We start from the raw sequence: 23,114 nt of genomic DNA on the forward strand, positions 1-23,114 counted from the left end.
TATATATATATATGCATATGTAAGTATGTATGTATATGTATGTATGTGTGTGAACATAAACCTATAGACAATGGCATGAATTATAAGTGGTGGTAACAGTGCAGTATAACTTATTTATTGTTCATGAGAGTGATGGCCAGTGGAAAGAAGCTGTTCCTGTGTCTGGTGGTCTTGGCGTACAGAGCCCTGTAGCGCCTACCAGAGGGGAGGAGTTGGAACAGCTTGTGTCCAGGGTGTGAGGGGTCTGCAGAGATCTTTCCAGCCCGTTTCCTGACTCTGGAGGTGAACAAGTCCAGGATGGAGGGCAGGCTGGAACCAATGATCCTCTCTGCAGACCTGACAATCTGTTGCAGTCTGTTCCTGTCCTGTTTGGTGGCTGATCCGAACCACACAGTGATAGAGGAACAGAGAACAGACTGGATGATGGCTGAGTAAAACAGGATCAGCAGCTCCTGAGGTAGGTTGAACTTCCTGAGCTGGCGCAGGAAGTACAACCTCTGCTGTGCCTTTTTCTGGATGGTGTTGATGTTGGAGGCCCACTTCAGGTCCTGGGAGATTGTGGATCCCAGAAACTTGAAGGTCTCCACAGCAGACACAGTGTTGTTGTGTATGGTGAGGGGGGGCAGTGTTGGGGGGCTCCTCCTGAAGTCCACTGTCATCTCCACAGTTTTGAGCTTGTTTAGCTCCAGGTTGTTCTGACTACACCAGAGGACCAGCTGTTCAACCTCCCGTCTGTACGCAGACTCATCACCGTCCCTGATCAGGCCGATGACCGTTGTGTCGTCTGCGAACTTCAGGAGCTTGACCGTTGGGTCCTCTGAGGTGCAGTCGTTGGTGTACAGGGAGAAGAGCAGTGGGGAGAGCACACAACCCTGGGGGGCGCCAGTGCTGATAGTCCGGGTGCTAGATGTGATTTTTCCCAGCCTCACCTGCTGCGTCCTGTCAGTCAGGAAGTTAGTGATCCACTGGCAGCTGGAGGCTGGCACAGTGAGCTGGGAGAGTTTGGGTTGGAGTATTGCTGGGATGATGGTGTTGAACGCTGAGCTGAAGTCCACAAACAGAACCCTTGCATATGACCCTGGGGAGTCGAGGTGTTGCAGCATGTAGTGCAGTCCCATACTGACTGCATCATCCACCGACCTGTTCGCACGGTAGGCAAACTACAGGGGGTCCAGCAGGGGCCCTGTGATGTCCTTCAGATGGGTCAACACCAGTTTCTCAAAGGATTTCATGACCACAGACGTCAGCGCGACGGGCCTGTAGTCATTCAATCCTGTGATGGAGGATTTCTTGGGGACCGGGATGATCGTGGAGCATTTGAAGCAGGAGGGTACTTCACAGAGCTCCAGTGATTGGTTGAAGATCTGTGTGAAGATGGGGGCCAGCTGGTCAGCACAGACTTTCAGGCAGGAGGGTGACACACCGTCTGGGCCTGGTGCCTTCCTGATCTTCTGTCTGTGGAAGAGCCGACTCACATCCTCCTCGCAGAACCTCAGTGCCGGTGGGGGGTCGGTTGGAAGAGGTGAGAAGGAGGCAGGGGGTGTAGGTGGTTGTTTGATGGTGGGGGGGTGTGAAAGTGGGCTTATCAAACCTGCAATAGAAACATTCAGGTCATCAGCCAGTCGGTGATTGGCCTCAGTGGGGGGGGATGGTCTCCTGTAGTTCGTGAGTACTTCCAGGCCTCTCCAAACTGACGAGGGGTCGTTGGCTGAAAACCTTTTCTCCAGCTTTTCAGTGTAGCTCCTCTTAGCTACCTTGATCTCCCTCGTCAATGTGTTTCTGACCTGGTTGTACAGGATCCTGTCCCCACTTCTGTAGGCCTCCTCCTTCAGAAGTGAGGACAGGATCCTGTACAACCAGGTCAGAATAAGGATAAGGATAAGGATGCTTATTGTCATTGTAAAAACATACAATGAAATTAAGTTGGCGACTCATCAGTCAGTACAGCAGCAACAGGTAAAAAATGTATAAAAACATTAAGACAAGACATTTCTGATTTAAAACAAGACATTAAATAAATATACAAGATAAAACACAGGCATCAATGGCTTTAAAGTGAAAAAGGTGCTTTACTCTCAGTTCTTACCCTGCTTTGAGAAGATAGCTGCTTATCCAGGTCATCAGATGGAGATTTAGGATCCTGCGACAATGGAGCAAATCTGTTTTGAAGTTGTAGGCTTGGTGTGGAGGTTTTTTGCTGGTTTTACTTTTTTCACCGGTCCTTGGCTTTGTCTGGCTGAGTTGGCTGGAGTTCTGCCTGTATGGTAGTGCAGGCCAGCCAGTCGCATCACAAATCTCAGGGCGCTGGGCTCTGCCTGTTGGTCGTCCTCCCACATCCTGAGGGTATGATTTCCTCTTTGTCTTTGCACCGAGAGAGTTCCAGGGAGGACTACCATTTGAAGATTCATAATGTGCTACACAGCCATCCTGTTTCTTGGTAGGCCTGATGGTGCTAGTTAGCTGTGTCTTCGCTTGCGTTTGTCCAATGTTTTGAGTCCATGGTAAAGTGGTATCATTCCCACACAGTCCATTTACCTCCACGTTCACTTATAGTTGGTGGATTTTTGTTTCCAAGACTGCAATCTTCTGCAGGAGTTTGTGGTAGTCGTCTGTGGAGAAGGGAGGCATCTTGCTGCTACTGAGCTTTAGCTTAGCTGCTAATTAGCCTTAGCTAACAACCCAAATAGCTCGACCACTTTCTGCATTCGTCTTCACTTCAACGTTTTCACACCTGAGCTTTAGAAAAGCGACTACGTTGAAAAAGTTTGGTATTTAATTAGCAAAACATTTGAGTGTGAACTGCTACACTGCAACCCTCGGTCCACAGAGTGGAAGGCAGGAGACAATGGGTACATCCCAAGTCTCTTAATTGCATCCCTGTTTCCCTCACTTGGGTCCTTTCCTTGCGTCTTAGTCCCTCCCACCAGGGATGCATGGAGGAAACCATGCGAGGAGAGAGGAACAGGAGATATGTTTTAAGAGACATGAGACGTTCTTTCCTCAGTTGCGTCACGTGAAGCGACGTCTGTTTCTGATGACGGAGCTGATGACCACAGCGGGATCAGCTGTCAGTCGGCTTTAACAGCTGGAGAGACTTTTGATAAGTTTGTGTGTGTTCACATGATCACTGTACTTAATAATAGTAACTAATAATACTAAAGACACACAGTAATCACCACTGTAGAGGTGTTTCTCTCTGTAGTCTGTTAACAAACTGTGTCCTGTGTTCTGTTTATAAGCACAGGAACCATTTCTACCGGCGGAATGCGATCGTCTTATTTATGAATTATTTGCATCTGTACGTTTTGAAATTCAGATTATGGCGTCATTATTAAATAACCCAGAATATGTTTATTGTTTCTCTTAAATGATAAAACTCATCAAACCCGACAATCAGGAATGAACAGCCTCACGTGACTGAATGAAATGATGATAAATGATGTAAAAAGTGTTTTGTCTCTCCAGCTCTCTCTCTCTCTCTCTCTCTCTCTCTCTCTCTCTCTCTCTCTACTGTATATGTATGTGTTTCGTCTCTCCAGTTCCCTCTGACTTTAATTGTTTCCATAATAAAAGTTCAGATCATGAAAACACAAATCTTTCTAATAAATGAAGAAAGTTGTTTGTGGTCCTTTTGTTGTTCAGTCTACAATGAACATTTATTTAAACCAGATGTTGAATCATAAACGAATCAAATATAAATCTTGAGTTTATTCTGTGATCCGTCTTCACTGTTTACATGTTGAAAAAAATCTCATCAGTCCGATCAGCTGCAGCGTCCAATCACATGACTGATGAACAATGAGGGGGCGTGTCAGCCGTTGAAAGACTTCCTGGAAGTCTGTTCTCGTGGGTCCTCGCTCATGGCTCCTCGGAGATCCCTCCTCTCTCCTCGATCCTCTCTCCTCAGAGCTAAATAAGAGCTTTGGGACGGCCGTCAATATGGCGGCGCAGAACAACTTCCGGTTCAAGCGAGGATCGAGGAGCGAGGAAATGACAATTAAGAGACTTGGGATGTACCCAATGTCTCAAAGCAGATTGTGCTGCCTTTGTCTAGTCGATTACTGGCTCTGCAGAGGAGAACAGCTCTCTGTCCATAGATGCATCAGCTGGTGAGCATGCAGAGTTATGTCTCATTACATAAGCCGTTTGAACAGCAGCTCTCCACGTCATTGTACATTTAGAAAGACAAAGAGTCAGAGCCAGTATCTGTGACTTTCACAAATTCAACAGCTTGTTTCTACTCTGCAACATATGACGTGGTTCAGTTCTTCTGTCTTACACTCAACAGACAAGTGTTTGCATTTAGAACAGTGTGACCTGAAATGTTTGGAGCAGATGTATGTGTTGAAACAGAACCACTGACGTAACATGGACAGGGAAGCTAGTGCACTGTTCTAAAAGTTACATTCAGCACAAGTACTTCAATAATAATAGTAGTAATAATAATAGTACTAATAGCTCACTAGTGGCCTAATATCTACATGTGCATGTAAGCCAAGAAGCACACATCCAGTGACTCACACAGTGTTTCTGTTTCCTTCTGCAGCCAATGACTATGGGCTGTTTCTGTCTGATGAAGACCCAAAGAAAGGCATCTGGCTGGAGGCAGGAAAGGCCCTGGACTACTACATGTTGAGGAATGGGGTGAGTCACTCTACACACTACTCAAATGCTTCACTTTTAGCACACAGCAGCCTCCCATACAGAGAACCAATGGAAGGATGGCAAAATGTGCTCACTGTCAGTACAAACTACCTTCCTGTCTGTGGGGACCCCAACAACTACAGGGTTTGTTACTAAATAGACAGGACCCTCTAATAAACAGTATGGATCAAAGGTAACATCAAGGCCGGGTTATACTGCCTCCCCTGGGTATTTTGTATAGGTCTGGGGTCCTGGAGATCTGGGGTCCTGGAGGTCTGGAGGTCCATTTCATCTGTAATGAAATTAATTATAATGAATGATAATAATAAAGCTGATGACATGTGTTGTGAATGGACTGCGTGAGCTTCTCAGTATGTGAAGCAGTGCAAAAGAGCTTATTGAAGTGGAATACGGATGAGATGGAGTGGTGATTAGGCTGGGTATCGCAGTACCAAGTCATTTCCAAACTTCTTCAGTCAAACGATACCTGCTATCCATCCTTTTTGTTCCCACCTCTAGAATAAAAGACTATTTGTGTGGTTTTGCTCCCAGCAAATCACCCCAAGCGTTCTTCGATTTAATGTGACTTGTGACTGGCCTTCAACCTAGCTTAGCAACGAGTAAATTGTTGAATAGTTGCCGTGTGACTATTCTCACCCGGGTGTAAATAGACACTCCGATGTCAAAGTCAGTCTTGGTTTGTTTCAGAGTGTTGTGGCTAATACATCAGGCTTTTGACATCTGGTAACACAGAACTCCTGACCTGTCTCTTCTGTCTGTCAGGACACTCTGGAGTATAAGAAGAAGCAGAGGCCTCTGAAGATCCGCATGCTGGACGGCACGGTGAAGACCGTCATGGTGGACGACTCCAAGATCGTCAGTGACATGCTCATGACCATCTGTGCTAGAATAGGTCAGCTCTGCCATGCACCTCTCACACGTCACCTGGACAAATACTGTCACTGCAGGTTAATGCCTGTGTTTAATTCAGTCCTCAACGTGTGCTTGGACTGCAGGGTGAAATTCTAAATGCGGTAACCCGTTTGTTCAACAGGCATTACAAACTATGACGAGTACTCGCTGGTGAGAGACATTGGCGAGGAGAAGAAGGAGGAGACCATGGGCACCCTGAAAAGAGACAAGACTCTGCTGAGAGACGACAAGAAGATGGAGAAGCTGAAGCAGAAGCTCCACACAGATGATGAGTGTAAGACCAACACCAGCCCCCACTCTCACCTCATGGCCTGTAGTAGAGACTGACCAACAGTGATGTGGTTTCACTCCCGTTTGTGTTGGATGACACGGGTTTGTTGGGCGTGAGGATGTGAATGTATTCTTAATATTGTGTTGACAACTTGACTAGTCGCCTCCTGTGACACACAGCTGGCTAATAGATCTCTTCCTTTTTGCTTGGCCTCTGTACAGTGTGAGTTGGCAACATAAATAATAGACCAGAGGATATATTAATATATCAATCAAACATCCCCTGTAACATTATATAAACCAGGTTTCTAGAAAAGGGTCCAGGGACCAGCGAGTCCTTGCTGTTCCTTAGTCAGTTTGTGTTTTCCTCAGTGAACTGGTTGGACCACGGCAGGACGTTGAGGGAACAGGGTGTAGAGGAGACAGAGATGTTGCTGCTGAGGAGGAAGTTCTTCTACTCGGACCAGAACGTGGACTCCAGAGACCCCGTCCAGCTCAACCTGCTCTACGTACAGGTGCACAAACTACTTGATAGCCTTTGTAAATCTCTCTGAAGCTTGCCAGTCGGTCAGCAATCCCTTTCCTTTTCCTCCTCCTCCTTCCTCATCAAAGGATTTTTGAATGAATGAGGGCTCCTTGTGTTTGAAATATGACAATTGCCAGGTTCAATTCTGCATTCACAATTTATTCTATTATTCAAATCTCCCATTTTAGAAAGTCCTTATTTGAGAGGTGGATAATGTATACGAAGTACTTTTCCTTCAGTACTTTTTCATCAAATACAAGCTGATAATTATAGGATACCATTTAGATAGATAGATAGATAGATAGATAGATAGATAGATAGATATGTACTTTATTCATCCCCAGGGGAAAATTTGTATGTTACAGCAGCAAGACACACCAAGAAGCAAAGTAGCAGAGTAACCAAAAATAATAAGTATTAAAAAATGCACAATATATACAATAGAATAACGGAGTAGGACAGATTAAGTATCAGAATATAGAATATATAAGATAAAACAAAAATGCACAGTATATACAATGAAATAGAAGTGTTAAATTAACTAACTAGGTGAAAAACAGTAGTGCAAAAGTCAACCCCAGCAAACAACAGTGTAGCAGTGTGTAGTTATGTGGAGGATGATCTGGCCAGAGGTGATTTATTGTAAAGTGTTATTGCAGAGGGCAGGAATGTTCTCCTGTATCTTTCCTTGTGACAGCGGAGCTGGATCAGTCTTTTGGAGAAAGTGCTCCGCTGTCCCTGCAGTATATTTAAAGGATAAATATAACTTTTTCCTTCAACAATATCTGTGGGGGCATATGTAACACAACTTTATGAGCAGGTTAACAGACTGTTCAAGGCGGAAGAACCAGGCAGGGAGGACCATTGACCTAGTCACAATGACAGTGTAGGGTAAAAACTTCTACAGGTGCTGGATGAAAAAGTAAACTGAGGGCAAAAAACAGACAAAATATCCTGTCAAATCTCAAAGTGGACCAATCAGAGTAGAGCTGGACAACAGTGTGGACTCCTCCCACATAGGGGACAAAGTGTTCCTCCAACAAATCCAAACATATCATACAGGCTGTGATGGTGATTGGACGATGCCTGACGAAGATGGAAATGGAAATGCTGCTCAATTAAACAAAGATGTCACTCTTTTGTCTGTTTCTAACCCTATCGGAAGCAACATTACTGAATACAGGAATGAATGGAATTCAGCTGTAATGCTCCTTAGAAAGAAAAATACGTATTATGTATCTAACACAACACAATGTTCTCACACTCAACATTAACCTACTTACTTTTGTATGTGTGCCTGTTTATTCATATGTAGGATAAGTGTGACTTAAATAGGAAGCGCCTTAACCAAGCTCCAGCTGAAACCAGCAGACTCACATGAGTCTTAACGCGCCATTTTTTCTTCCTGACAGACATTCCATACCTGGACTTGAATTTGTTAAAAACACATACATATACTATACAGGCCTTTCTATTATTGTTATTGTTCGACAGCTGTATACTCCTAACCCAGTAGGAATGTGATACGATGACTATCATTGGTGTATGGCCTGGCTCATAGAGCTTTTCTTTTATTATCTAGTTTGAGCATCTTGACTGTAAAAATATATTACTGACATTTTGTTAGCTCGGGCTAACGTTACACTCTCTGCTAGCACCGGCCCGATAGCTACCGAGCATGTGCAACTCTCAACAGAGATGAGAAAGAATTGAGATGGCTCAGGCCTCAGCTACTTCCATCATCGATTTTGTGTTGTTCTTGTGTAGTGTAAACCAGCTGATGAATGGTATGAGAACCTGATATCAGTTCAGTGCATAGACGTACTCACAATACCTTGATCCAGGATTTTAGCTTGTATCGGAGGCATTTCTGACACTGGTGTTGGTGTCGGAACAGCTGTGCTACTGAGGATACTGCACTGACATCTGAAAACCATGCACTCCCCCCAACCAATCACAATCAAATATTCTCCACAGCTCGATGGTTGTACTAGTTGAAGTTGTTTCTGAAACTGATGTTTTTCTCATACAAGTAGTTTTCAGTTGTTCCTGATTGTTGTTTGATGACATCCTGACGTGTGTGTGTGTGTGTGTGTGTGTGTGTGTGTGTGTGTGTGTGTGTGGACAGGCCCGTGATGACATTCTGAATGGATCTCATCCAGTCTCCTTTGATAAGGCCTGTGAGTTTGCTGGCTATCAGTGTCAGATTCAGTTCGGTGACCACAACGAGACCAAACACAAGCCTGGATTCTTAGAGTGAGTGCTCCCTTCTTATTCACATGTTCACTGTTTTCTTTTTGTTACATCCATTATCATTTGACATTTCTGTTTTGAGTGGGCTTCTTGAAATGGTCCCAAGGCTTGTTGGATCCTAGTTGAACTCTTTCCCCTTCAGTTTAAAGGAGTTCCTGCCCAAAGAGTACATCAAGCACAAAGGGGAGAAAAAGATCTTCCAGGTAAGAGGAGATTACATGTGGGTGTTCTCATCATCGTTTAGTGTTAAAGCTTGAACATACACTCTGATTTAGCTTACAATGTTGAAACTAAAACTCACATTGTTGAGTTTCAAAAGGTCAGTAGAGAGGATGCTTTGAGATTTGGGGGAGGTATTGCAAAGCTCTATCTTAGACTTATATTTAGCAAAAATGTAACAGTCTTATTGAAAACAGGAAATGCTGTTTTATGCAGGACAGCTCAAAAAGGAAGCAGCATCAGACGTCCATTAATCATGAGATGCCACAAATCTAAGAGAGATGACTTGTATTTGGGTTTGCCTTTAATGCTACACTGAGTCAATCTGCTCCTCTGATTGTGTCTCTCGTCTCTGCAGGCACACAAAAACTGTCAGAACATGACCGAGATCGAGGCCAAAGTCAGCTACGTGAAGCTGGCCAGGTCTCTAAAAACCTACGGAGTGTCATTCTTTCTGGTCAAGGTGAGAAGAAAGCTGCCACTCGACGTCTCACATCAAAGAAGTGGAAACAGGTCGTCGCTGCTTGAACTTAGAAGCGGTCGACATCACAGCATGTTATGTGTAGAAATTGATACAGTTTATAGAGGTAGAGTTTTTTTAACATGGGGAAAGAGACGCTTATGTTGCTCAATAGGATCTAGTCCTGCAACGAAAAGTAAAACTTAAGGTTTGAATCGTATCACGGATCAGAGTGACAGATGAGAGCAGCACAAAAGAAAAAAGGAGTAAATATAACTTTCAGAGATCTCTGATCATGTTTTTTTTTTTGCCGCTGATACTAATTGCAAATCATTGATGATTCATATTGTCAGATACAGATCTCTATGTTGTTTGATCATAGCAGCTGGTCTACAAGGAGCCAGACTTTTTATTTTTTGCCACCATCAAAACAAATTATTTCAATCACTCTGAAGTCTGTAAACCATCAAAAACTCTAAATGTTATACTTTTACTTTGTTATAGTCATTTATAGTGTATTCTCTTCTTCATAAAAACACACAATTCAAAGGATAAGGAAAGATTGTATTTTTATTGATTAAAATAAATTAGTAGTAGTTTTAATGATGTATAATCTGCTTGGAGCGAGTGTTAACAGCTCTAATATCTATTGATGTTGTTGTGAAAACGTCTCCTTCAACAACTGGATTTATTCAAGTTTATCACCAACACTACATTTTACAAGATTACATGTGAACACATCACGATAACGTTATAATTTACCTTCACCCAGTACTCATTTTCACCGAACAGAGCCTGAAGGCATCGTAATGTAATGGAGCAGAGTTCTCCTCCTGTTAATTTAAACACTTATTGGTTGTTTACATCCATCCATCCATCCATTTTCCACCGCTTATCCGGGGTCGGGTCGCGGTGGCAGCAGGTCAAGCAGGCCGACCCAGGCCTCCCTCTCACCGGCAACATGTTCCAGCTCATTCTGGGGGATCCCGAGGCGTTCCCAGGCCAGCTGGGAGATGTAATCTCTCCAGCGTGTTCTGGGTCTTCCCCGGGGTCTCTTCCCAGTTGGACGTGCCTGGAAAACCTCCAGTGGGAGGCGTCCAGGAGGCATCCTAATTAGATGCCCGAACCACCTCAGCTGACTCCTTTCGACGCGAAGGAGTAGCGGCTCTACTCCAAGCTCCCTCCTGATGACCGAGCTCCTTACCCTATCTCTAAGGCTGAGCCCGGCCACCCTACGGAGGAAACTCATTTCGGCCGCTTGTAGCCGCGACCTTGTCCTTTCGGTCATGACCCAGAGTTCGTGACCATAGGTGAGGGTAGGAACGTAGACCGAGTGGTAAATTGAGAGCTTTGCCTTCCGGCTCAGCTCCCTCTTCACCAAGACGGTCTGGTGCAGCGCCTGCTTTACTGCTGCAGCTGCACCGATCCGTCTGCCGATCTCCCGCTCCATCTTACCCTCACTCGTGAACAAGACCCCGAGATACTTGAACTCCTTCGCTTGAGGTAGGCACTCCGTCCCCACCTGAAGGGAGCAATCCACCGGTTTCCGGCAGAGAACCATGGCCTCAGATTTGGAGGTGCTAACTCTCATCCCCGCCGCTTCACACTCGGCTGCAAACCGCCCCAGTGAATGCTGGAGGTCATGATCCGAGGAGGCTAACAGGACCACATCATCTGCAAATAGCAGAGAAGCGATCCCGAGACCCCCGAGACTGACGTTCTCCGCCCCCAGGCTGCGCCTAGATATCCTGTCCATGAAAATCACGAACAGGACCGGTGACAAAGGGCAGCCCTGGCGGAGGCCAACACCCACCGGGAACGTGTCTGACTTATTGCCGAGAATGCGGACACAGCTCCTACTGCAGTCGTACAGAGACCGGATCGCCCGTTGTAGCGGGTCCGGCACCCCATACTCCCGCAGCACCCCCCACAAGACCCCCCGAGGGACCTGGTCGAAAGCCTTCTCCAAGTCCACAAAGCACATGTAGACTGGTTGGGCAAACTCCCAGAACCCCTCCAGTAGTCTTGCGAGGGTAAAGAGCTGGTCCACTGTTCCACGGCCGGGACGGAATCCGCACTGCTCCTCTTGAATCTGAGGTTCGACAAGCGGTCGGAGCCTCCTTTCCAGCACCCTGGCATAAGCCTTCCCCGGGAGGCTGAGTAGTGTGATACCCCGGTAATTCGAGCACACTCTCCGGTCCCCCTTTTTGAAGATGGGAACCACCACCCCGGTCTGCCATTCCATGGGCACTGATCCCGACCCCCATGCGACATTGAAGAGGCGTGTCATCCAGGACAGCCCAACCATGTCCAGCGCCTTCAGCATCTCAGGGCGGATCTCATCCACCCCCGGCGCCTTGCCACCAAGGAGCTTTTTGACTACCTCAGCGACCTCTGCCAGGGATATGAGTGAGCCTCCTCCTAGGTCCTCAGGCGCTGCCTCCTCTGCAGAGGACATGTTGGTCGGGATTAGGAGTTCCTCAAAGTGCTCTTTCCACCGCCCGACGATGTCCTCTGTCCGGGTTAGCAGTTCCCCCCCCCCCCTGCTGAGAACAGCCTGGGGTAAGCCCTGCTTTCCCTTCCTGAGCCGTCGGATGGTTTGCCAGAACCTCCTTGAGGCCAACCGAAAGTCCTTCTCCATGGCCTCCCCGAACTCCTCCCATGCCCGAGTTTTAGCATTCGCGACCATGGCGATGGTTGTTTACAATGTAACATTATTATTATTATTATTAGATTGGCGACTAGAAAAGCATAAATGATCATGTCAGGTTCTCTGTGATTCCCAGGAACCTAAAACTGTTCAGCTCCACTGATGAAGTTACAGTTCATGGATAATCAGATTTGAGGTTTACAGGGTGTGTTTTGTAGACATGCAGCAAAATGTTTGTATCAGAAAATCAAATATATTAACATTGCTGGTTTATTTCCAGTAAGGACATTCTAACTGTTTCCTTGAACATGCTGCAGGAGAAAATGAAGGGCAAGAACAAACTGGTGCCTCGTCTGCTGGGTATCACCAAGGAGTGCGTGATGAGGGTGGACGAGAAGACCAAGGAGGTGATCCAGGAGTGGAACCTGACCAACATCAAACGCTGGGCCGCCTCTCCCAAGAGCTTCACCCTGGTGAGTTCACACGTCGTCGAGTCTAAAGCTGCTGGAACGTCAGGTGCTTCACGAGTTTACTTCTCAGTTCACTTTCCAGCCCTCACCTATGCTAACACAGTTTGTGGAGTGTGAGAACATGACATGATGGATTTGAGCAGCTGAAATGCGAGTTTCCCTCGCAGCGTTTCTGGACTCAGTTTGTACCGAGGCGTGATACGCTCGCTGTGGCTGCATATGATCCCGTCATAACGTCAACTGAAGGGCTCGACATTGTGTGGTCATGCAGGTGCTTAGAGAGCAAATACCATTTTAAAAAATCCTTACATTTGTTTTGTAGCTGTAGCATGTTGTGGTGTTGTTATCAAAATGCACTCCATCACAGTACTACTTTGTTTCAAATCCCATGTGCAAGTTGATGTAAGCCTTGAATCTCTTTGCTTGAAGAATAGTTCAACGTCAGAAATCTTGCTTGGTTAGGAACTCCGACCTACATGTTCACAGCTGTGTGAAGACTATTTAGAAAACTGATTCAAATGTCTCAAGGATTGAAGGATTGTCGTTGAAAGATATAGAATCTCTTACCAGTCAGCTCCCAACCCTCAGAAGAATCAGCTTAGAAAATGGATGATTTGACAGATTGATATTCCAGACTGCTTTACCGCAATAGTTTGTGCCAAAGTTGACAAAATGTACTTGCCCTTAAAGGTGCAGTCAGCGATTATATCTAAACAATTTTTTTCAAAAATTCTGTAAATATCTGCTCTCGGCCTCCATCTGTCAGTTCTGTGTGTGCGCTGGAAAAAATGCCGGTGTTCATACACAGCCCTGGCTCTGAAAATGGGAAACTAACACTATTCCAGCCAATCAGCAACAGGGGCGTTGGAGCTCGTGCACAGGACGGGGGAAAGGCCATGGATGTATGAAGTGAAAGGCAGGGGGAGCGAGAGGGATGGTACATCTGGAGGGGTTTGTTTGGGTGTCAACACTTTTTCTCCAGAATCACAGACTCCACCTTTAATCCAGGTGGAAATCACATCCTCTTTCTTTAAAAATGCATTTCCTCAATTCCTCTCTCCTCTCTCGAACTTTTCTTTGCATCTGTTCCTGCCGTCTTTCATGAGAGGACAAACATGCAAATGAGGGAAACAAGGACACTTTTAATACCATTTCATCCCATGTTGTCCTTTTTCTGCTTTTAGGACTTTGGAGACTACCAGGATGGTTACTACTCTGTGCAGACCACTGAGGGAGAGCAGATAGCTCAGCTTATTGCCGGTTACATCGACATCATCCTTAAAAAGGTAACAGTCAGCATAAACTGAACAATGGTAACATGTTTTAGTTGAGGGTTACTAAATTGACTTTACTCTCTTCATTTGTCTGCTAAAGTTGGATTCCTTAATTGTTCGAAAAATATTACGTAAAAGGGCATCTAGGAGCTTTGTTGTGAATGGAAATTGCTCAACTTTTGTTCTCTTGTTTTTTTTATATCTAGAATATATTGAAAATCTATAATCCTATTCTGTCTTCTGATCCATTTCACACAGGTTTATATTCAGTGATGAAGAATATCAATGACTGTTTAGTGAGTGTTTTTGATCTCCAGATATGGAGGTTACATTGTTTATTGTTGTGTTATAAGAGATGAAACCTGCCCGGTGTCTCAGATGTAACATACAGGTTTATTAGTCTGCCTGTCCAACCTTTCATGAATCAGGAGTCCTTTAAAATGGCATTTTGTATGGTTCACTGGAGTCTTTACTGTCTTTCAACAGAAAAAGAGCAAAGACCACTTTGGCCTGGAGGGAGATGAAGAATCCACCATGCTGGAAGACTCTGTGTCACCTAAAAAGTATGTGTGCTTCTGATCCAGCAAGCTATGATTGTTATCATTTACAGATATTGTATGTTTTCAGTAGTTGTACACATAAACATTGCTCCCGTAGCTGTGCCTACAGTGTGTGAATGTTAGATAGTCTGATGGGCAGGTTGTGACGGTTCACGGTTTACCGTGTGGGTTTAGGATTGGAGCAGAGACTCAGGCGCAGACTTAGACACAGGACACAAGGTGAGGTGAAATGCAATGCTCTTTACTGGGCATTTAAGCAGTCAAAAACAGAAACCAAAAACAACTCCAACCGGGAGCGTGAAAAATCCAAACTGAAAATAAAAAGCAAAGTCACAAAAGGGGCTTGGTCACAAAAGGCAAAGGCACAAACCGTGGGAGTCAGAGAGTCAACACGAGGGGTAACCACTGGAGATGAGACGAGTCCACGGGGAGGGAAAAAGAACAATTGATAATCCGGCACTGGAACAGGGCAAGCAAGGGAGTATAAGTATGTGAGGGGTGATGAGCGGATTGCGGGCAGGTGAGTGGGCAGGTGATTTTGCACAGGTGGAGAGAATGAGCATGATCAGGAGAGACACACACACACACACATAGCAAAACCCAACCATGACACAGGTAGCCCCTGTCATCAGTGTGTGAATGGGTGAATGATGACATGTAGTGTTAAAGCGCTTTGAGTGGTCGAAAGACTAGAAAAGCACTGTACAAGTATAGTCCATTTACCATTTACCATATTCATATGCATATACTGTCTAGTTGTTATAACCCAGGGAGACAAAATGCTTATACACTGATCGGGCTGTTAGTATGTGCTCACAGTGCTTGAGCAACTACCTCTGCTACCCAATTCTCCTGGAGGAAACCCTTTAACATTGAAGTGAGTTGTCCTTTTCTTTTCTTTCTCTCCAGGTCCACAGTGCTGCAGCAGCAGTTCAACAAGGTGGGCAAGGTGGAGACAGGCTCAGTGGCCCTGCCAGCCATCATGCGCTCAGGAGCTGGAGGTCCAGAGAGCTTCCAGATGGGCTCCATGCCTCAGGCCAAGCAGCACATCACCAGTGGACAGATGCACCGAGGACACATGCCTCCATTGGTAAAAGAAATATCCTAAAGGTTTTAAGTGGCAGAATAACAATATAACTGCATCTGTTCTGTATTGGTAATAACACAATATAAGTACATAAGGGAATCATAGTGGATGAAATTTGGACTTTTTTGAATAGTTGAAAAGGATTTAACAACAAATAAAATCATTTTTTTCAATATGTTATTTAAGGATAATGCACAATACATAATACATTTATTATTTTTACTTTTTTCAAGGAATAGTTCCCTGATGATATATAACATACTGATGGCATAGAGGAGGGTTGGGTCTGAATGGGAAAAGGATGAAAGTTATGAGCTGGGGAAAAAGTCCACATTTCGAGCCTGAAATGAATCTTCAGAAGGATAAAGTGAGCTCTGAAACAAATCTATTTCTATAGTTTCAAGTCTTAAAGAGGAGTCTGGTGATATTCTATCGATACTTTATATTCTATATTATATTTTTCTTATTGGAAACAAATCTCATGTGCAGAGCCAAACTAACACTGGCTCGGAGCTGAGAGCCACAGACAGCGTAGAGAAATTAGAACGTATTGAGAGATGCACTAACACGGGTGGATTTGTGTGTCCACAGACTTCAGCACAGCAGGCCCTGACTGGAACCATCAACTGCAGTATGCAGGCTGTGCAGGCTGCCCAGGCCTCTCTGGATGACTTTGATACCCTGCCTCCACTGGGAACAGATGCTGTAAGATTGAACCTTCCTTTGTTCTTGGTCTAATTGGATTGGTTTGAGTGCTAATAATAGAGTATGAGATCTAGATTTTTGTGACCAGAGGACTTTTTTTCTTTGTTCAAGGCATCCCAAGCCTGGCGCAAAAACAAGATGGATGAGTCCAAACATGAGATCCACTCCCAGGTGGATGCCATCACAGCAGGCACCGCCTCCATGGTCAACCTCACTGCAGGTAGAAACACTGTAATTCACCAAACCTTCCTTATTGCTGCCAGTATGTATGGACCCCCCCCCCCCCCTTTTTCACATTTGGAAGATGAACAATGAACTGAAACGTACCTAACCCTGTCGGAAGATCAAAATACAGAATCAGAGTTAAATACTGCAATCTGTTAAAAGCACATAAGTCTCCTGACCTGGATGTTTTTTCTTCCGAATGGTACAAGGCTTTCCGGTCTGAATGAGTAGCAAGTCTCCTCCAGACTTTTAACGCAGCTTGAAAAGAGGGGATAACGTAAATAATAATATTTTACTCAATAACAGAGAAGGGACAATTAAAAGACTTTTATGCTCAAGAAAAAAATCTTGATGTAGTTGTTAAAATGACTAGATATGGATGACCCAGTGCTGAAAGTGTAAGGAGCCTATTTGTCCGAGCTAAACAGAGGTATTATAATCAGACTGTATAAGGGCTTCATAACAAAAAATATGTCATTCCACAGAATATGTTGTTATTCAGTAATAAGACATTTCTGGTCAGTGAAGCACATAACATTGGAAGGCATATTTAATATGAAAAACCTTTTCAGTTTTCCACTTTTATTTCAGGGAGAGTTGACTTTCATTCAGGGCACTTCAACAAATATGCATATAGAGTTCTGCTCTAAAAAAACATCACCTCCTGAACACTGTCGAAATGAGTTCCTTGACCAAACTCGTTTTCCCTCTGGGAGTTCATACAGTTCTGTATCTATCTATCTGTCCTCAGGTGACCCAGCAGAGACGGACTACACAGCGGTGGGCTGTGCTGTGACCACAATCTCCTCCAACCTGACAGAAATGTCAAAGGGAGTGAAACTGCTGGCGGCACTCATGGAGGACGAAGGAGCAAATGGGCAGCAGCTGTTGGGTGCCGCCAAGAACCTGGCCTGTGCCGTCTCCGACATGCTGAAGACCGCCCAGCCTGCGAACACAGAGGTACACCGCCAAACGACAAGGGACATGGAGATATAACATGCTTTTACCCTTCGTTGTTTGACTTTGTGTCCATAATATCTTTTGCTTCTAGCCTCGTCAGATCCTGCTGCAGGCTGCAGGAAACGTTGGCACGGCCAGCGGAGAGCTGCTTTCTCACATAGGAGAGACGGACACGGATCCACAGTTCCAGGTGGGTCCTCCTCAACTTTGATTCATGTACTTTTAAGTGCCTCTTCATTCTTGCTGTGTAGTCTATGTGGAGTTTAGATGCTGTGTATTGTTACTGGACCTTGTTTTCTCCCAGTAGTGGAGGAAAACTATAACTACTCCAGATTTATACTTCATCTTGAAGAAAAGGGATTTCAATGAATAAAATGAACTTTATTTGAATGTTCACTTTGCCATTCAATGTTGAGCCTATTCCAAAATGCCAGTATTTTCCTTCTTTTCAAATGGCTGTTAAAGTGCCACATTTGGCACCATGAGGCTCAATTTAAAATGAACCTTTAAAAACAGGCTCCTAATAATGCGCTACATACCGTTCTCCATTAGGACCGGTGTCTTTGGTTGTGTTATAAAACTGTATCCTCTGTTTCATGTCTATATTTGACAGTTTCTAGGTAAAGGATCTTTCAGGGCTGCCAGATGGAGAGTCTCCTCTCATTGTCAAATGCTGGTAACAAATGTGTCCTTAAGACAAATACTTCATTCTAAAAGGCCAATCAAAACAATCTAGTAGCATGTAATCCAGTCAAACAGAATCATAATCCACTTTGTCAATCCTTGTTGATTTCAAACCCAAATAGCTCTGAGATGACTCTCAGTGACAGTTGGTACGGTGGGGACAGGGTCATAGCTTATCTTTAATCCTCCTCTAGTTCCTCCTTTGTAGTTTTAAAACCTGTGTGTGTGTGTGTTCTCAAGCTAAAGGACGAGGAGTGCTGTCATGTCCCTGACATGACCACGTTACGACTACGTCTTCAGCTCAAACTGATATGAGGCTGCAGCGACATGTGTTGGTCTTAGTGGGCTTTTTTATTTCGCTGGAAGTAGGGGTGTAACAATATACTGTTAACGATAACTCTTATATTTCAAAATGAAATATTTCCATCACGTTAATAATAAACATATGATAGTATCGTCTTTAGTCATTGAATATACACACAGTTATGGTTACAGACTCTTTCCTTTCCTCCCTACACTCCTATTTTGAGTGTAATTCATTTACCAAAAAAAGAGACAAAACGCACAATAAACAAAGTTAAGGAACTTGACTCATAGCTTTGTTATTAATATTTAAATTTTGTGGCTCATTGGCACACTGTGATGGACGCTCCTTTTGTGACAATCATATGAAATAACCAATGTGGAACCTGGAGGCAGCATTGAAGAGATAAAGCCTAATCACGTTTGAATGACTCAACCTTCCTTAGTTTGATAGCAAGTTTTGAAGATTTATTAATCATTTCACATTTCAATCATGTTTTGTGAATAATTTCATTGATAATCTATGTAATTCAAAGCATTCAAATCTTTACATTTTCATAAATAACTGTCCCTCCTTCACCTATGAGTAATGAGTGGTCAGTGCTAAGTGATGCTAACTTGTGTGTGTGCGTGTGCGTGTGTGTGTGTGTTTGCTGCTGGCAGGACATGCTGATGCATCTGGCTAAGGCTGTGGCTAATGCCGCAGCGGCTCTGGTGCTTAAAGCTAAGAACGTGGCTCAGAGGACGGAGGACTCGACCCAGCAGAACCGGGTCATAGCTGCAGCCACTCAGTGTGCTCTGTCCACATCTCAGCTGGTGGCCTGCACCAGGGTGAGTAGTCCACCTGAGAAATATACCTACTCAGTGGCTGTAGCATTCACCGTCTGGAAGCTGTTGTATGTGAATGCACCCTAAGCTGTTTTTATTCTTCTATCTTATCACTCGTCAAGGTGGTGGCACCAACCATCAGCTCTCCAGTGTGCCAGGAGCAGCTGATTGAGGCTGGAAAGCTGGTGGCCAAGTCAGTAGAGGGCTGTGTAGATGCGTCACAGGGGGCCACCAATGACGAGGGCCTCCTGAAACAGGTGGGCGTGGCCGCCACGGGTGTCACTCAGGCCCTCAATGAGCTGCTCCAACACATCAAACAGTATGCCAGCGGAGGCCATCCTATCGGACGCCACGGAGAAGCCACCGACAGGATTCTGGATGTCACCGAGAACATCTTCAGCTCGATGGGAGACGCTGGTAGGTGAAGTCAGGACCACAGGGCTCACATCACACCGCTGGGCATCCAAATGGTGCCATCCATCTGTCCATCCCTCCTACATTTGCTTCAGATTAACACACTGTGACATCTGTTGTTTTGATGGTCCAGCTGTCGCTGCTCAATGTCTGTGAGAGGATTTATTCCTCAATACCCTCACTATTAAACTACATCATATTCTCAGGAGCCAATAGCAATATGCAAACTCTCATTTAACCCACCAGGTGAGATGGTCCGTCAGGCTCGTATCCTTGCCCAGGCCACGTCTGATCTGGTCAACGCCATCAAGATGGACGCAGAGGGAGAGACAGACCTGGAGAACTCACGCAAGCTGCTGTCAGCTGCCAAGCTGCTGGCTGATGCCACCGCTAAGATGGTGGAGGCCGCTAAGGTCCACCTTTGTCTCTCTCTTTCATCATGTCTGCCCTTAACACAATGACCAGACGTCCTCATTTCCATTAGCCTGTTGGATGAATGTGTGTGATCTGTGTGTGTTTCACCCCAGGGGGCAGCGGCAAACCCCGACAGTGAGGAGCAGCAGCAGAAATTGCGAGAGGCTGCTGAAGGTCTCCGCATGGCCACCAACGCTGCCGCTCAGAACGCCATCAAGAAACGTCTGGTCAACAAGCTCGAGGTAAAAAGGAAGGAGGCGGAGCAAATAAGTACTGCAGTCTGAGCGACATTGACAACCCCTGATTGTGTTTAATGCTGCCTGCTCAGAATGATTGGATTGACCAGTGGAAGCTGTTTTAACAGGTCCTCATCGGGACAGTAAAATGAGAGGTTTTCTAAAGACACTACCACTTTTGTCCACAGGGACCGCCAGAATCTACACAAAATGAAAGTTCCTCGATGTAGCTTTAACTTGTATGATGTTCTCTTGGTAGGCCTGTGCCATGTGCTATGTGTGACATTTATATTCTATGTCTCTGTGAGCGCTTCACCTAATGACACAAGCTACAAGCTTACCAAGCATCCATGTAAGGGATCAAGTGGCTGCTTCAGCCATGTGTTAGCTTGCAAGACGTCACCTTCCTAAAATAATGGTCCAACTCATTTTTTCAGGTCTTTTGACTTGGGCAAAATAAAACAGCCTAAGTCACACTTTTGACATTGGCCATCAGGGGTAGAATCACATGATCTGTTCAACTGAGGATCTAGGCGATTTTACCAGAGGTGGCCAGCATCATGAGGAGATGATTTAGGCAGCAAAATAATTTTTGTCAAAAAATGACGTAAGCCATTATTTTAGGAAGGTGATGAAGTGCTAAAAGTGAATGTAGTTTAAAGACAATATCTGATAATGCTGCATAAGAAGAGTATTACGTCTACAATACTATGCTCTGTTATTAGTAGCTGCTGGAAGTTGTTGCTCTTGTTATATTCAGGTATGTCAAACTTGACATTTGGCTACTGTTTCTGTGGATTTAAAGGGTAATTTAAAGTGATAACCGGCTGATATTAGCTGCTAATGTAGTTCCAGCTACTTTATTCAGTTATCCAACTCTAAATGATATTTGTTGATGGTCATATACAGGGGCCTTAAGTTGACACATGTCTGTTTCCTGTTTCCTATCAGAATGCAGCCAAACAAGCCGCAGCAGCTGCCACTCAGACCATAGCTGCTGCCCAGCACGCCGCCTCCTCCAACAGGAACCAGGCCGCCCAGCAGCAGCTCGTCCAGAGCTGCAAGGTAAACACGCTTGTCTCTTTTTCATTTTTTAGTCCTCCCACTCTGTGTTTTATCTTTTCATATCTTTTATTGCATCCTTCTTCTTCATATTCTACATGATTACAATACATTGATTGAATGACATTCTGAGTTCCTAGGGCATGTGCTTTCACAGCAGGTGAGTATCTAAGTGTGTGTGTGTGTGTGTGTGTGTGTGTGTGACATCAGGTGGTGGCAGAGCAGATCCCTCAGCTGGTTCAGGGAGTCCGAGGCAGCCAGTCTCAGCCCGACAGCCCCAGCGCTCAGCTGGCCCTCATCAGTGCCAGCCAGAACTTCCTGCAGGTGACCGTCACACTCACTCAGTGAACCAGGGAAACGCATCTAGGGTTTTTCACAATAGCCGTACATCAGTACAGTAACAGGGCCATAGACTTCTACCAGAGCAGAACAGTAATGGTGGTACAGCAGTGATAAATACACCCACCAACATCTTTTTGAATGCCTCCGCACTGGCCACGGCCATGGCCGGTGGCATTATGTCCTTAGATCGTCTGTCCGTAAGTGGACTCGAGGATGAACTGATAAGATGTTGGTGGTCAAAGGTCAAGCTCACTGTGACCTCACGTGCATCCTATTCTCGTGGTGTCTCACAAACGCCTTCATCACATTTCCTCTTATTTGGCACAAGCGTCTACCTGGACTCAAGGTTGAACTGATTTGGTGGTCACAGGTCACTGTGACCTTCACTAGGAATCCCCATGAAGTGATGACATTTTGCACCGACATGGATGTTAACTGCAGCCTGACTGCTTGGAGGCACACAACCATGAAGCGGTCATTCTAGTGGAGCTTTAGTTATTGTTTTGTTGTTATTCAGGTTATGAGATCTGTTCTGATGCACAATGTCACACTGAGAAGTTGAAAAAAACACTGCTGACATGCTATCTGTTGTGATTACTCAACACTCAAAGTCTTTGGAAATGTATTTTTATAGTGTTCTTAAATAACCTGAAAAAGTCAAAAACACATCACTGTGCTTGGGAAAATGGTCAACAGTATGAAGCAATAACTAGATATTCATGGTCTGGAGGATAGATCTGATAGTTCTTTTTTGATCTGGCACTTCCTTTTGATGAAAATGAGGCCGATGGGCATCACGCATTTGCAGAGAATATTCACGTCCACTGACTGAACAGCAGTTCCCCTTTAGGACAAACATAAGAGGTTTTGGACCCCTCAGTAAGTTCTTTGTAGAACTAACAGTTTGTCTCTTCCTCTCCTCTACCAGCCCGGTGCTAAGATGGTTACAGCCTCCAAGGCCACAGTTCCCACCATCGGTGACCAGGCCTCCGCTATGCAGCTCGGCCAATGTGCAAAGAACCTGGCCAGTGCCCTGGCTGAGCTCCGTGCCACCTCACAGAAGGTACTACACATCTACGCTCTTTATTATATTCTCCTTGTGATGTGGACACATTTCAAAATTTACTGACATGCTTTTAAGAATTACACAGCGAGAGCTTTATATAGCTTAATCTCCATTCTACGACAAAAGGTTGGTGGGTTTTACTCGTAAATTATGTGTGCTGTAGTGACGGTGCTGGTACTGTCATTAATAGACCTAAAGACATCTGTTTTTGATGCATTACTAGTATGAATTGTGCAGCGGTAGGCAGTGTCTCATGCGAGAACATCTTTGAATTCTTATGCTAAACTTCTCTTGCTTTTTTCTCTGAGGTGTGTTCACACTAGTGTTCCCAGTCAGATTCAGCAAACTCTCTTAACTGGTTGAGCTCGTTGTAAAGTGCTTCTTTCAGCCTGATGAATGCCGCCTGATCCTGAGGAGGCGTCATCATTAGCATCATTGGCGCCCTCGTACTGTGGTATTCGCAAGCTAGTGAAGCTAAAACTTCAGGTCTCCCAAAAGGAATTGATCAGAGTGGTCTGAGGTCTCGGTC

At 44.9% G+C, this 23,114-nt stretch overlaps 1 protein-coding gene across 5 annotated transcripts in view; it reads left to right on the plus strand.

The window, feature by feature from the left end:
- Positions 1-23,114, plus strand: part of tln1 (talin 1) — a 93,122-nt gene that overhangs the window by 26,120 nt on the left and 43,888 nt on the right. For 4 of the 5 annotated variants that reach the window (XM_031875782.1, XM_031875785.1, XM_031875784.1 and 1 more), the window contains 23 exons: positions 4,547-4,644; positions 5,428-5,557; positions 5,699-5,851; positions 6,220-6,362; positions 8,502-8,629; positions 8,769-8,829; positions 9,204-9,308; positions 12,273-12,428; positions 13,610-13,711; positions 14,186-14,262; positions 15,169-15,349; positions 15,938-16,051; positions 16,163-16,271; positions 17,028-17,236; positions 17,328-17,426; positions 17,850-17,912; positions 18,887-19,054; positions 19,174-19,468; positions 19,712-19,878; positions 19,993-20,121; positions 21,067-21,180; positions 21,388-21,501; positions 22,448-22,582. In XM_031875782.1, coding sequence (XP_031731642.1) covers positions 4,547-4,644; positions 5,428-5,557; positions 5,699-5,851; positions 6,220-6,362; positions 8,502-8,629; positions 8,769-8,829; positions 9,204-9,308; positions 12,273-12,428; positions 13,610-13,711; positions 14,186-14,262; positions 15,169-15,349; positions 15,938-16,051; positions 16,163-16,271; positions 17,028-17,236; positions 17,328-17,426; positions 17,850-17,912; positions 18,887-19,054; positions 19,174-19,468; positions 19,712-19,878; positions 19,993-20,121; positions 21,067-21,180; positions 21,388-21,501; positions 22,448-22,582 — 3,050 coding nt within the window. The remainder of the gene's footprint in view (positions 1-4,546; positions 4,645-5,427; positions 5,558-5,698; positions 5,852-6,219; positions 6,363-8,501; positions 8,630-8,768; positions 8,830-9,203; positions 9,309-12,272; positions 12,429-13,609; positions 13,712-14,185; positions 14,263-15,168; positions 15,350-15,937; positions 16,052-16,162; positions 16,272-17,027; positions 17,237-17,327; positions 17,427-17,849; positions 17,913-18,886; positions 19,055-19,173; positions 19,469-19,711; positions 19,879-19,992; positions 20,122-21,066; positions 21,181-21,387; positions 21,502-22,447; positions 22,583-23,114) is intronic. The other variant, XM_031875786.1, reaches the window with a different exon arrangement.

Source organism: Anarrhichthys ocellatus, unplaced genomic scaffold (genome assembly GCF_004355925.1).
Source record: "Anarrhichthys ocellatus isolate YVR2014 unplaced genomic scaffold, GSC_Weel_1.0 scaffold95, whole genome shotgun sequence".
Classification (NCBI taxonomy): domain Eukaryota; kingdom Metazoa; phylum Chordata; class Actinopteri; order Perciformes; family Anarhichadidae; genus Anarrhichthys; species Anarrhichthys ocellatus.